The sequence below is a fragment of the Harmonia axyridis genome, chromosome 4 (genome assembly GCF_914767665.1).
Source record: "Harmonia axyridis chromosome 4, icHarAxyr1.1, whole genome shotgun sequence".
Classification (NCBI taxonomy): Eukaryota; Metazoa; Arthropoda; class Insecta; order Coleoptera; family Coccinellidae; genus Harmonia; species Harmonia axyridis.
Window position 1 is genome coordinate 21,303,625 of NC_059504.1, and position 16,285 is coordinate 21,319,909.

At 33.8% G+C, this 16,285-nt stretch overlaps 1 protein-coding gene across 2 annotated transcripts in view; it reads left to right on the forward strand.

Annotated features, from left to right (window-relative positions):
• Positions 1–2,864: 2,864 nt before the first annotated feature.
• LOC123678111 (erythroid transcription factor-like) overlaps positions 2,865–16,285 on the forward strand; it is a 37,850-nt gene continuing 24,429 nt past the window's right edge. Inside the window, exons 1-2 of one of the 2 annotated variants that reach the window (XM_045614921.1) lie at positions 2,865–3,037; positions 13,193–13,740. In XM_045614921.1, the coding sequence (XP_045470877.1) occupies positions 13,225–13,740 (516 nt within the window). In that variant the 5' untranslated portion in view covers positions 2,865–3,037; positions 13,193–13,224. The remainder of the gene's footprint in view (positions 3,038–13,192; positions 13,741–16,285) is intronic. The other variant, XM_045614920.1, reaches the window with a different exon arrangement.

Sequence of the window (16,285 nt, forward strand, 5' to 3'; positions counted from 1 at the left end):
GGAACCTTGCAAGAACACTTTCATTTATTAAACTCATTGTATAAAAGAACCGAAAATATCAACTTTTTTGAAAAATAAACAAACATTCAATCATAACAAAATAGAAAATAATAAATAAGTGAAGTTTCTTAATAGTGATTTGATTTCATAATTTTCCATCCAGGATCTACACATGAGTCATCTTAAAGATTAATAGATTTGTCGCCTAACCTATTGCGGGTTTTTGAAACTGTAAGCGCAGCTCTGGAAAATTGTCTTTCAACAGGAGCTGAAGATGCTGGCGTTGATAAAAAATCCTTGGCCATTTTGGCCAAGTTTGGAAATATATTTCTAAAACTACCGAAATCTACGGACATATTTCATAGAAATGTGAGAAAACTATCTACTAATAAAGTTACACTGGCGAATGTCTAGGTGCTCGAGGAATCCCCACATTTAGTCTAAGCGCACACGAGATTGCAGAAATATATGCCGTGAGACACGTGCATATCAAGCTCGAGTAATATCAAGTGGCTTGATATCAAGTCAAGCATTAAATATCTAAAATAAAGTCAAGTCAAGCTCCAGTACCTATGTAATTTTTCGCGAGCTTGATTTTCAAGTCAAGTAGTTGGTTAAAATGTCAAGCTACTTGGCTTGATGAATCCCTATACCCGATACAGTTCTTCCCGTATCTATTTAATTTCACTCATGGGCGCCCGCAGGGGGGAGCCAGGGGGGGCCGTGGCCCCCCCTGAGATTTTGATCACCTCATGTTTCAGCACCCTCACTATAACCTTCTCAATCCAAAGGGCAAGGAAAAACGAAAAGTAATGGATTCACAACAATTTTCTTGTTTTCAATGACAACCATGGACGCCTTATCGTTTTTCAATAATTTTCATTTTGCCCCCCCTGAGAAAAATTTCTGCGGGCGCCCATGATTTCACTTGAAATCATTCTCGAATTTTACTAATTCGCGCACAAACATATTACTTGAACAATTAAAAATTAATTGTTGGACAGGAATGAAACTGTATTGCTGCTGTACAATACTCTCAACAATCCGAAAAGCTGATTTTCACTTCTGCGCAGAAGGATTTGCCGAATTTGCTCTCAAGTAAAAGGTAATCACCATTAGTTAATACGAATTGAAGGCTATGATTTTAATTCTACCTTTTACTAAAAGCAAATGCTTTTACCCTTACCTTAACCTTCTGAGCAAAACCTTCTTTCTATTGAAAAAGCCCAATATCTCAACTCGAACGAAATCATTTCAGAATAGGTAGGGTAAATGCACTGGTTCTCGACCAGTTAACAGAAACATCGATTTCGAACACGATTTTTTCACACATATACTTATAAAATTTTAAAGGTGTTGGTGTTCATCAATTCTTTGGCTAGTTTTAAATTATTTGTCATTTAATTTTAAGCGTTCTTTCCGCATTTAACCTTTGAAATGTGAAAACATATAGAAAATCTGAATAACCTTCGGTTCTCGACCACGCCGCAGAGTTCTCGTCCATTTTTGTGTTAGTTTTCGACCACTAATAATAGTGGCCGCTCCACTTAAAAATTTTATAAAAAACTTTAGAGCGAGATGAGTGATAAGTACTTACTTTCATACCGTACCATCGATATCACTACCTATCACTCAGATGGGTTTCAGATGAGGTAATCAAGTAAGAAACACTCGAAATGTAAAAAAAAATTTTTTTTCAAAAGTTTCCACTTTCTATAAATATTTCAAAATAGCAATGCATACAACATTATTTGGTTATTTTGCTCTTAATATCTATTTAGAAACTAATGAGTAAATAAAATATAAAACACCGACCACCAGTGGTCGAGAATTAAGTACAATCGAATTGGTTCTCGACCGCGAATAAATAAAGGGTAGAAATAAGTGTTTCAACGTTAATTCGGTGGTCGCAAACTAATATTCAGAAAGAAGATATATAAATGAATCAGGGTATCGAAAAAAAAACGAAAATGATCCAACAGAAATATATCGGTTGAAATAAACAATTATTGAAGTAACATATTGGTTCTCGACCACTTTGGTCGAGAAATAAAAAATACAAATTTTCCAATATACCAGTTCGCGACCGCCGAATATTGAACAAAAAAATATACATTTATTTGCTTTTTGATTGAAATACACTCGAAAATATATCTTATAGTTGATATGGAACAAAATATACACACATAGGTAATTCATTTAAAATAAGAAATAATTACTATTTTCTGGGCATATATCACAAAGCACTTTTCTAAGAGAGGACGAGAAAGAATCCTTTTCTATGATAGACGATTATAAACTAATTTTTAGCGCGAAAACTCTGACCTATACCACTACTATGCAAACTATCTTGGAAGGGTAGAATGGTCGAGAACACGTACCGCGAAAATATTTTGCACTACACGATATATTTTTATTATTATTTCATCTCAAATCACGGAATGGTCGAGAACCAGTGCCGGTCGGCTAACCAGTGCATTTACCTATCTTAACTCAAACGAAATCATTTCAGTATAGGTACAAAAAACACGAATTTAAAATAGTGAAAAAACTTCCCGAATTCCGAAAAACAAATCACCATCTGCAAATCACGTATCTTCCTCAAACACCTAGTGAATGTACCTAATTATCAGTTTCCGATAGGTGGCAAGATTACGTCGTAATTTTATTATGTTTTATTAAGATATACGTAAGGTTAAGGACAATATCTTCCAAGATAGTAATAATCTAAATAATATTTAATAAGGAATCCCCAGTCACCAGGAACGCTCGGAACCGCTTCTAAAGCACCCCTAAAAACCACCAGTGGCGTACAGGGGCGAATTACAAACGCGGCAACGCCCATTTTATTGAGAGACAATCGAACCAAAATGGTGCCGAACAATTGTTTATTTAGTTACGTCATGCGATCTATATAGCTGCTTAGACTGTCTGAATGTGGCCATTTACGCGTATGAGTTTAGATATCAAGGTGTATACAGCGAGAGATCTCTTGTTATCGTTCCAGATTACGGTTGCATCTCTAGATCAGCTCCAGGTATGTGTTTATTTGATTTCGATTTATCGGCGATAAGGTTTACGAGCGTTCAATCGAGTCTTTTTGGTCTGGAACTATACCCAGTATAGCGAGAGAAAACATGAATTTGGTCAAATATTTCTACTTATAAAAAGCTTAACTTGTCACCCGAAAATTTTCACCCTTCATTGTAAAATATGAACTACCTAACTAACCAAAAAAATTCTATTCGTTTACCATTTCTTTCTCAATATGTCACAAGATCTATTTCTATGAAATCAGGTACGTTGGCTGCACTGCGTTGATACACTCAACTTAGGGAATTCGTTTCATAATTTCGATGATTAAATTCAGAAATAACAAAAACACTGACGCGAAGTTAGATTCTACGCACATTTTCAAAATCTTATTCATGTTATTCTTTAAAAAGATAGGATATTCTTCAAATCGTTATTTACACTTAGATTTGTGATTGAATGTATCTCTAACTTGCAAAGTGAAATGCCATGAAAACATCTTATATCATAACTCATAACAAAATGCATTATTAGAAACCTTTCCGTTTCCGATATATGTAAGTATAAATCGACAACAAATCAGATAAAAAAGACCATTCATATATGTCTCTATCGGATCAAATCGATAAATTCACTGAAATTTATAATTAAAAAAAAAGCTACCTCTTATTGTATGAACTTAACACCCCACGAAAATTCCATCCTTATTGTTTATTTTTGTAACTTGGTATTTGTTCAAGTCACTCAGAAAATAACCGGGAAAAATTCAAACAAATCAATCCATTTTCCGAAAGATGTTCTATGGTTCAGACTATTATAAAATTGCCAAAACTTGATTATTTTTTCCGTATGAAAGCTACTCAGCTGAACATTTTGTAGATCAAACTTCCTTCATAAATGAATTCCATATGAACTCAAAATTTCCCATCACAAATGTTACTGATGACAATTTTTCCGATACCCACGAAATTTGAATTTTGAATGAAAATTCGTTCCAATATTTTGGAACAGATTCCTAAATTTCTGTTTGAAAATAACATTTGTGTATAATGGAATCGTCTATCTACCGATGACACTAGTAGAGCAAAAGTTGACAAACCTTGGATTTCAGCAGGTAGATACAGAAAATAATAAATATTCTGCTTATTAAACATTCGACAATTAAAAAAATATCGGATTCCAAATATTCAAATTTGCATATTTAATCGGAAATAACTCAAATAAATATAGTTCATTCAATATTATATACATTCATAAGAATATAGTAAAATTATGCAATTGAAAATATATCACAATCCGACAACGTAATCTAACCATGTTGGAGACATGTAAAAATTGCGTATACTCCCTCTATCTATGTTTATTACCCTATGCTTTATACCAATAAATAATTCAATCATCAGAACATTTTTAAAACGAACTTCGGACACTAGCTTCAGATTATATTATATTTAATATTTTTTATCGATGAAAAATGGAATTTTAGAAATTGATAAAAGTCGGGTTTGAAGATATCAGGGAAATACCGCAGTTTTCGTTATGTTTTTTTTTATTTTGATCAGCAATTCGTCCACAAGGATAGACTAGTGAGAGGTTTGTCAGCGTGACGCAAAGTGCAGAATTTTCAATAAAAAATTCAAGTTAATCCTTTTAATTTGAAAATAAACTTGAAAAGATGTAACAAAATGAAACACTGAAAACAAACTAAATGACAAATGACGTCAAAACTCCACCTGAATATAGAGCTCAGTTGTGCCAAGTTTTTAAATAAGTAGGTATTCAATATTCGACATTTTCTGGATAAAACGTATTTTATTGGTAACCCAAAATATTCATGAAGTATCTATAAGTTCAATGTATTATTAATGTGACTAAAGCCGCTTGATATCTTTTTCGAACCTATAAGATTATCAACATTTCGGCTTCGGACACAGTAGTACATCAAGGTATTGAAGTGGTAAAATTTGTTCTTAACGTCATATCTCATATTTGCCTTTCAATAGAATTAATATTTACAGTCCAAACAGAAATATATGTATCATCTATCAGCTGGAGAAACAAGCGTTCCAACAAAGAACTAGACAGAGAAGTATTGAACATAGTATCATCCGAATAACCATAACTTGAAAATTGAAAATTTTCATTAAAAAACTTTCAATTTCGGAGGAAAATATTTCGAGATAAGATGACTTATCTTATTTTCCATGGTTCTTATGCTATAATATCCATTTATCTTCTATTTCAATACGAAAAAAAGTAGGAAATGTTCCTTCTAGAAATAACACAAGTAGGTATAGTTAGAGCAGAGGAGTATTTAAATATTTTTTGTTATTTTCTCTTATGAATCCCTATGTTGAAAATTCGAGTTACAATTTTAATCCTAGACTGTCAATGGTTCCATATAACGGTGAGAAGTAATAAACCACGTTATTTACCCTAGGAAAACAACTGAAATTCGTACCAGTCTGCAGAACAAATAATTATTGTATTCAATACGTCCACATTTTATTGTCTTTACTTTGTGTAAATCTATTTCGCTCTTCATCAACTAAACCTTTATGTGACGTAGGCAAATTGTCTTTTTCCGTGGTGTTTTTCATTCTAGAGTATATAAGATTAAAAATGTTTCAGCCTCTATATGAAATTTAAAAATATCTAAACACACATCAAGTCTCCTTCCTCTATTGTTTTAGTAAGCACTTTTCTGGTTTGTCTTCCTGTCTCTTGATGACACATTACCATTTCATAGTAGAATTCCACTTCAATAAATATGTTTTGTTCTCTTTTATTTTTATACATAAATTTTAAGGATCATTTAAGGAAAAGCTTTAACCTGATATTTTCATCGGAGAATATTATTTCCTACGTTATCATTATAGGTGATTCCATATGTCTACAAAATTCTGCCTTCTGAACACATTGAATGACGGAATGATACAATGTCATTAAGGTTACTCTTTTTCGGGACAATTTTTTTGAGGGAACGAAAAAGCGTGAATGAAAAATGCATGCTGGAAAAATTCCTTCCCACCATAACGAGCGTTCATTCAAATTCGACATTCTATGGATTTTCTGTGATAACAAGTAGCGCTTAGTTTTAGCTTGTAAAGGGTGTTTCACTGGACTTTGTATCTTATCCTTTAGGCAATATTGAAAAGTGCCCCATCACAATGATATTATTTTTAATGAGCTATCCAAATATGGTATCGGAGAAACTATTGATCCAAGGCATGGAAAGTTATTGAGGAAAACCCGTTTTTCCAAATAATTTTTTTCAAATTTGACTGATTTTCGAAATAAGAAGGTCTAGAGACTATTTCCTATCAATTGTTTCTCCATTCGAACTTCCCATTTTCAAGAAAACTGAAGATTTTTTATTGCAAAATTTTTCCATATTTTCTGAATGCTGAATCAATTCTGAATTCGAATATGTATAAATATAGAAGTAGTTTTTTATTTATTTCAAGCAATTCATTCAAAATCAACCTGAGGAAATTTAGATTTCATATTTGGAAAATATATCCATGTGTCTGTGGTTCAATAAATATTTGATTGTCAAATGTTGTAGATTTCATTCTCGATTATAATGAAAGCTAAAATATAAAGCTTTCATTATAATCTCTTCCTCTTTCAATCGAAAATGAGAACTTAAAAATTTGACAATCAAATATTTATACGTTTATACATAGTATACATATACATGTATATATTTTCCGAATATGGAACCTAAATTTCCTCAGGTTAATTTTGAAGGAAAAGCTGGAAAAAAATATAAAATTACCATTATATTTACATATTCGGATTCAGAATCGATTGAGCATTCAGAAAATATGAAAAAATATTATGAAGTATATTTTGCAGAAAAAAAAAATCAGTTTTTTTATGAAAACCAGAAGTTCAAATGAAGAAACAATTGGTGAGAAATTGTCTCTAGACCTTCTCATTTTGAAAATTCAGTCAAATTTTCAAAAAATATATTTTTTTTTTGGAAACGGTTTCTCCCCAATAACTTTCTATGCCTGGGTGCGATAGTTTTTCCAATAACATATTTGGATAGCCCGTGAAAAATACTATCATTCTGATGAGTCTATTTTCAGTTTTGCTCGGAGGATAAGCCACAAAATCATTATCTGGTAATTTTTTCATTCAACCGAAAATATCATATTTCGAATATGTGAGAAAAATATTAGTGAATACTAAAAAATGGGCTTTTCCGACGTACAAAAGGCATTGATGATTGAGTCTTACTTCAGAAAGGGAGAGAAGACTAAAGGCGAATGGATATAATATTCTATAGATGAATGTCTAACGGAATTTAGTACCCAGATGTTCCCATTCATTATAAATGTTTCCAAAGCACTGTTTCACGGTGCGTTAGTGTTTTCTGGAAACTGGCAGTGTGGAAGGAAAGAGTGGAAGTGGTCGATAAACAAAAAGGACACCAGACATGATCAATACGGTTGAAGATATAATGGAAGAAGCTCAAAGAACTTCTGTCCAAGTTTTATCCCAACTCAATAGTGTCTCTGTTGGTACATGACACAAGGAATTGAAACAAGACATCAATTTATTTCCATACCGATTAACCTGCTATACCAATAGGATAAACGGTTCAAGAGGTTGATTATCCTCGTAGAGGGCTTTTTGTCAGTGGTTCCTGTTAATTAATTCAGCAATAACCTCACGAACGTTTTTTTTGCTGACAAAGCCTGGTGTGACCTTTCTGGGTATGTCAATTCACAAAACATGAGAATGTGGAGAAGTGAAAATCCGAGTGAAAATCAGATGAGACACCCCTTCTATCTCAAAAAGTTGGAGTTTGGTGCGTGATGAGGCGAAGGCGAATTATTGGCCTAATTTTCTTCAATGGAACATTAACAACATCAAAATGTGCTGCCAGCTTCAGTACAACACATGAAATGCGAAGCATTTTGAAAATTATTCATTTTTGGCGCAACATGTCTAGACAAAAAAATGAAGCTTACTCACTAGACTATCCGACAGCCAAAGAAAATCAGGACTTGCCATTCGAAAAAAATGTACTTGACTTTAAAAGTCATTTTTAAAAAAATTCTGTGTCCTTCGGATAGGGATTCATCAAGCCAAGTATAGCTTGACATTTTAACCAACTACTTGACTTGAAAATCAAGCTCGTGAAAAATAACATACTTGAGCTTAACTTGCCTTGATTTTAGATATTTATTGCTTGACTTGATATCAAGCTACTTGATATTTCTGGAGCTTGATATGTATGCATCGCACGGCATATATTTCTGCAATTTCGTGCGCGCATAGACTAAATAGGGGGATTCATCGAGCGTCGAGAGACTGAAGCATTCGCCAGTGTGACTTAATCAGAGGTTTTCTTACAGTTCTATGAAATCTATTGGTAGATTTTGGTAGTTCCAGAAATATCTTTCCAAACTTGTTCAAAATGGCCAAGGATTTTTTATCAACGCCAGCATCTTCAGGTTCTGTTGAAAGACAATTTTCAAGAGCTGCTCTTACAGTTACAAAAACCCGCAATAGGTCAGGCGACAAATATATAAGATTCCTCATGTGTCACTATTGAGAAATTTTGGTTTGTTATTATTTTTCATTTTGTTATGTTTTATAGTGATTTAATTTATATTTCTATTTCAAAAAATTTATATTTTCAGTTCTTTTATGCAATAAGTTTAATAAATGAAAGTGTTCTTTCCAATATTCTTTCTCATTTTATCATTTTTTTTGTTGATGTGACACTACACAATAAAACTGCTAAAAATCAAGTAGCTTCTAGCTTGACATGATTCAAGTACTTGAAAAATAAATACTTGACTTGACTTGAGATTCAAAAACTACTACTTGACTTGAGCTCGACAATAAAAAAATGATGAAATGAGAAGGAACCTTGCAAAAAACACTTTTATTTGTTAAACTTATAGTATAAAAGAACCGGAAATAACACCTTTTTTGAAATAGAAACATAAATTAAATCACTATAAATCATAACAAAATAAAAAATAAAGTTTCTCAATATTTAGAAACCTCCAGGTTTTGTTTGATTTCATAATTTTTCAGGATCTAAGACACATGAGGCATCTTATAAATTTGTCGCCTAACCTATTGTGGGTTTGTGTAACTGTAAGAGCAGCTCTGGAAAATTGTCTTTCAGCAGGAGCTGAAATTACTGACGTTGATGAAAAATCAAGTTTGGAATAGTTATTTATAATACGAGTGCAGAAGGCATTGGTATTCTTCCACGAGTTCAAAATTAAAAAACGAGCCACGAAGTGGCGAGTTTTGGAATGAACGAGTGGTAGAATGAGCCTTCTGTACGAGTATTATACATTATTTTCTCTAATTCATTGCATTTTCATTGAAATTAATGAAATATTTCCATAAATATAATTTAGTGATTTTTGCATTGAAAAATGTTGGTTGGCAGAACTGATTTCTTTAAGGCAAATTGATGAATTGAGAGATAAAGCCGTGGCGGAAAGTTCGGAGTACCAACATAGAATAATAAAATATAACCATGAAAACTGTGCGTTTCGGATATATTCTCGCACGATTTTGTTCTACAAGATGTGGAAGAATGATCGGAATAACCACAGAATTGGAGAAAGATATTTCTGAAACTACCAAAATCTACCAATAGGTTTCATAGAAAAGTGAGAAAACTACTAATAAATTCACACTGGCGAATGCTTCAGTCTCCCGGCACTCGAGGAATCCCCTTATCAAGTCAAGCAATAAATATCGAAAATCAAGTCAAGTCGAGCTCAAGTATGTAATTTTTTATGAGCTTGATTTTCAAATCAATCAATTATGAGTATGATATAATATATAAAAATTGGACATTCCCATTAAAAAAAAACCGGTTGGTATCGTGTTTCACCACATTCCGCCAGCCAGCTCCTAGCCCAAAATTCACAGTAGTTATCGACCGATCAAGCACTATTGACACAACATTCGTGAATACACTAATAATACAACGATATTAAATCGTGTAAATTAGGGGACCAATCAAAGAACAAATAGGTACCAAGTTCCTTCATAGTCGGTACGCGTTTGGTTATCCGACTTTTTTGGACTTTGCGGACGTTGCAACGTATTTTTATGAGCTGTACAACGGATAAACAAAGGACGGGACCATCCTGTGTGGGTGTTAGTGGAAATATTCATCGAGCTCTCGATTTCGTCACTTCGATGACCCACCCTTTATTTTATGGCCTCGTTTTCGGTGCTAATGAGATCATCATAGCTTTTTTACGGGGTTAAGTATGGGAAATGGGAATTACGCGAACGTACGAAAATTTCGGAGAGATCATACGATGTGTAATTACAGGCAAATATTACTAACTTGTAACTGGGACGACCTTCCAGGAAAAATACCAGGAAGTACTTCCGCTGCTATAAGTTGTAAAGATGTTAAAGATTTTCGATAGTGCCGCGGATGGAATGTACTGTGTGTTGACTAGAAAACGGTTCGAATATTTTACATTCGTTCACAGTGGCTGAAGACAATGAGCTGTCGTTGTCATTTGTGGTTATTTTGAAATGAACTCATTGACCTATTTTTGAAATATAATTTTTGAGGATTTTTGGAAATACTTATTTTTCAGATTAGGGGTAAATAAAAATTTTGTTTCCATTATATTTTCGAAACTGTTAATTCGACTAAGATTAAAATACAAAGTGCATGCAGAATGACAATTTGAAGCCTCAAGCAAAATTTCATGTTGATTGCTTTACTATACCTTTTCAAGATGAATTTGGCGGTAATCATAATCAAAATGGCCTAACTCAAAATCAAATTGGCAAAAATCAGAAGCAAACTGTCAATAATTGAAATCATATTGTCATTAGCTACTCGACTTCAAATTAACAATAAACAAAATCAAATTGGCTGTTGTCAATTTCAAGGTGGCATGTAAAAAATTATATCTTGAATAATTTTCCTTTATAGCAGAAATAAATCATAACTGTTTATCAATTGAAACCATCAACGACTTTCAAATCATTAATTAAAAAATATCATATCCAATGCAGCAAGAATAAATCTTTATCTTTATATATGTGCAATGAATTTCGTACAATTAGCAAGATCTATTTTACAAGAATTTCCACGAACGACCTTTTTTTTTGGTACATTTTTTATGAAACATTTGCAAAATTATGCCAATTACCATTTGAATGATAAAGGGTTATTCACCGGGATGGTCTTTTAGAAGTTTATGGAAACGATTCGAAGTTTTTTTCGAAAAAACCTTTTTCATTTTCTATTCTGCGAATATGTATCTAGTATTGTGAGACTGTTTCCGATTGGTAAAATAAATCCATGAACCAATAATATTCTCAATTACGAATAATTGATTACAATTTCTGAAATGTCTTATTTAGTTACCGAAAAATCGAATTTCAGTTTCTTTTCGTGTTTTCCGGAAGTCGCAGACTACTACACACAGTTAGAAATTGCGGTTTTTACTCATTCAAAGTTCTTCGTCGATAACTCTTGAAGTATTCATATAGGTTTTGTTTGAGTACCAACCTTCTTTTTACAAATAGAATTGACTGAAAGAAAAATATAGGTTCTAGTTTGAAAATCTTGAATTTTGACGAATTTGAGTTGTCCAAGTTCATGATTTTTTCATAAACACCCGCAAATTGTTGGTACAAACCGAAAATAGTCTCATAATACTACATATTCGCAAAATCGAAATTTTTTCAAAAAAACTCTTTCTGCAGTAATATTCAAGAAACCGCGAGTCCTCATCCCTTTTTTATAGAAGAATCCCATTAACTCATGAACCATTAAGTTTTTACCCAGGTATGGCATATTGTTGGAATTTTCATCAAGTAATCTATCTGATGATGCATTAATAAACTGGGTGTGCCATTTGAAATGAGAGAGTTGTAGTCTGTCGTCTGATGTAGAGGTTTGAAAATATTTTAGGGAGAAAGATCATTGCCTCAAACCCCAATCCATTTTTGATTTTCTGTTTCATCTATTGGATCATAGTACGATTTACTTTATTCACTCATTCCACTGAATCAAAACCTTGATCTAGTTCTTCTCCTGATACTCTCAAAGGAAACAAATCTCCTGAATTTCATTCTTCCCTTCGGATTGCAGAGTACAGGCTGTTCGAATTATAGATATTATTTTTCCAATTGGTTCGTTTGGATTATAGGAGGGTACTTCGGATTATCCATACATTACTGTATGCCCTTAAAATTTGCAGCAACATTCAAGTGCCAATTTGAATTTGTTTATTGTCAATTTTGTAGTCTACTAGTTTCATTGAGGTTTTGATTATTGTCCGTTTGCCAATTTGATTTGGACTAATGTCATTTTGATTATGATTACCGCCAATTCGAACTTGTAAAGGTAGAGAACCTATGAGACAATTGAAAAAAAAAGATATCGAGGACAAAAACCAAGATATAGCGAAATATTTGAAGCAGTAATTTTTCAGCAACGCTCTGTAAACCTAGAACGAATCAATATCTATATAATGTGGTCTGATTTCTGATATCTTATTATTTCGAAAAAAAAAACGGGGGTTCCTTGAAGATTTTTTTTCTTATAGTTCTCGAAATGCTATCACTGAACATTGAATGTAGGACATCCTGAATTATAGTAATTTTTTTCCATTCGCGTTGAGGCATTCTGTCTGAAAGAAGGATATTATACAGAATTAGCATTATTTGTCATTTGTTTCAATTTTTCACACCTCGTGAACTAAATAGAAAAATTTTGTTTTTCCAACTATCCCAAAATGATCATAGGAAATGCCGGACCAAAACCTGAAACGCCAACACGAAAACTGAAACAAACAGCGACCAAAAAACCAGCGCGTGGCCCCAGAACGGATATACTGTTCAAACAGTTCTGCATCATCTTCCGACCATGTACATTCTCGCCGACTATCCGGCATCCAGCCGGCCAAACAAACCTTGCACCCACATCCCCCACCATTCATCCACAAAAACCGACAGGTCCACACCGTCGACCCATCCGAAACCGCCACAAGTTACAACCTTCCGTCCTCTTTCACCTTATCGCTGATAAAACAATGCCTTTTCCACAGATCAAATAATGACGCTTCGAAAAAAAAACGGAGCACACACGATCGCACACTCCAAACAAATCGTTTCCCATTCGTTCCAGGTCATTTCAGAACGCGGCGTGTAGCTCCGAAGATGACTACGAGGGAGGAAACGTGCAAGACTGAGGAGAAGGAGCCGAAGCAGGAGCAGCAGCAGGGCGTCATCAGGAGGAGCATCACGGCGCACGGCACCATCGAGAACATCGAGGTGACGCAGACGGAGGCCTCCAAGTCCCTGCCGGAGTCCCCCAAGATGAGCCCAGGGCCGGAGCAGGAGGCCAAGCCGGCTGCCGAGCTGCCGCAGTACAAGACGGAGAACTACGAGAATGGCGGAGGTCAGTTTGTGGCTGATGACGGTAGTATAATCGCGAGTGCCCAGGACTATTATAATTCGGTGCAGATAGGGCAGATCGCGGAGCCGATAGAGCAGAATCAGGCTGATTATACCAACTTGGATTGCGTGCCTGGTGGTGAACAATATGCGGGTTATGCCAGTGATGGTACGCCGTATTTGGCTCAGTATGGTCCTCAGCAGTATTTTGCTCAGGATAGTCCGCCTAATAATGGCGTTTTGTATAGGAGCGATCCGAATATGGGGACGAGATATCAGGTGAGTCGAAATTTAGTTTATATCAAACTTAGTATATAATTTTTGATTTATAATGACCCTTAAAATCGCGTTCTAATATCATTCTACCAGTTGACCACTAACGTGCTAGAAATAAAGCTTCCGTTTCGAGGTCTCAATTTATCACACAAAATTTAATTGCGTCTAGGTTACGTTTGCATGTTCAACAAATTTACGTACCTAATGTTCAATTTTGTTGAAATCTTGAACTTATATTCCTAACTTTTGAATATCGAAATACAAGAATTTCATATGAAAACCATAATTTTCACCGTTAAAATGCAAAAAAACCTTGTTGGATCAATTGTAATATTACCCAGTTTTATAATCAGCAGCCAACAATAAAATGTATGTCAAACTACAACGTCAACCTATACTCTGCAACTTGCTGAAGATTGTCAAAGTCCCATCACCTTTGATAAATTACTTCAGAGTAATAAACATAGACAGAGGGAGCATATGTCATATGCAGTGAGCAAATTTTGTCCCCAACATGAACTATCAAATTTGACATGAAGCGCGGAAATGAAAACATATCAGTGATACGATATTTCACTCAATTCGCAAGTTTCTCCACAAATAACGCACTTCTTTTAACCCATAGTGAATCAACGTTTCATATCAACTCAAAATATATTGAAATAAGTATCTGAATATATCAGAAATTCAAAAAACAAACTTCAATCGCGCCAAACGACGTGAAACAACCGATGACACTAGGAGAGCAAAAGTTGCCACAACTTGGATTTGAGCAGGTAGATACAGAAAATAATAAATATTCTGCTTATTATAAATTCAACAATTTTTGAAATGTCATATTCCAAATATTCAAATTCGCATATTTAATCGGGAATCACTTAAATAAATGTATTTCATTCAATATAATATACATTCATAATGATATAGTAAAATTGTGGATTTGAAAATATATCACAATCCGACAACGTAATATAACCATGTTGGGGACATGTAAATATTGCGTATACTCCCCCTATCTATGTTCATTACTCCATGAAAATTACCTATCCTGACGTCTCCTGTCAGATATAGTATTACGGAACCCGAGTTTGCCATGTTGTCGATGAATTATTATCTGGTTTCTGGAATTTTTCATAACACTCCCTTCTTCATTTATACAGAATGTTCCTAAATTGGAGGAACAAACGAAAATTACAAATAACCCGGATCATTTCAAGAAAAAAAGTCCTAAAATATGGGTCCGCAAAAGTTTTCGAGATATAGGGTATTGGAGTTTGATTTTTTTAAAGTTTTTTTCTCTTAGCACCTTTTCTTCACAAGGGTTTTAACTTAAATTTGGCATAGTTATTCCAATTTAAACTTTTCATCATGAATAATGCTAATGTGCACTGGTAGTTCAGAAAAATGTGAATAGAAACTTTGGTCCTATACTCGAATACCCTAAATTCTTGTTAATTAACCCTTTTTTTTTTGGCCATTGCTGAAATAGCAGATGCTCTAGGGAAATGGCTCGTTATTTTGAATTCCAATATTTTTTACATATTATGTTGTTGTTGATTTTAATATTGAATTGATTACTAGAGGAAAGGTTTTTTATCAAATTCCTCTTTCTTAAGACGTTAAAGGTGTCTCAGATGTTTTGCACAATGTACACGATGGGATTTACTTATATTCGACAAGGTGTTTCATGATAATTGCGTAACAAAATTTTCAGACTCGAAATACTTCAGAAAAAAGTTATAGTTCATTCCTTAAACTTATTTCCGAAAATAAATATTTTGATAGTAGAAGCGACTAGAAGTTTATCATGAATATTATTTTTTGGCTTAATCAGAAAAGATTGGCATGATAGCCATACCTATATATGTTCTAAAACTGATCGTTTGAGTTTATCAGACGTACAGGCGACTGAACGACCTATAGATAACAAAAGATGAACGTTAGATAAGTGAAAACTTCCGTACCCAAATTACATATCTCAACACCTATCTTCGTTAAGATAACTTCATAGAACACCAAAACAATTGACACAATGTTTAGGTTAAAACGATAAACTGAATTTAAAATTTAAATTTTTGAGTTGAACCAGATCAAAATTACCATGAACGTGGCACAACCAATTCTACTTTTAGCCACATCGCTGAATAGGTAATCAAATTACCTTTCATTTGATGTAAAGGGTGTTTTTTTAGAGCTATAGAACTTTAAATTGCAATAAAATAACGATGGATTATTCGATTGACATGAATTTCATTTATCCGCAAGATAATCTTGTGGCATTACATTTTAAATATCATTTTTGGCATATGACCGCCACGGCTGGCTCGGATGTAGTCCAATCTGGACGTCCAATTTTCGATGACTTTTTCCAACATTTGTGGATGTATATCGGCAATAACACGGCGAATGTTGTCTTCCAAATGGTAAAGGGTTTGTGGTTTATCCGCATAGACCAATGACTTTAAATAGCCCCACAGGAAGTAGTCTAGCGGTGTTAAATCACCGGAGGCCAATTTACAGGTCCAAAACGTGAAATTAGGTGGTCACC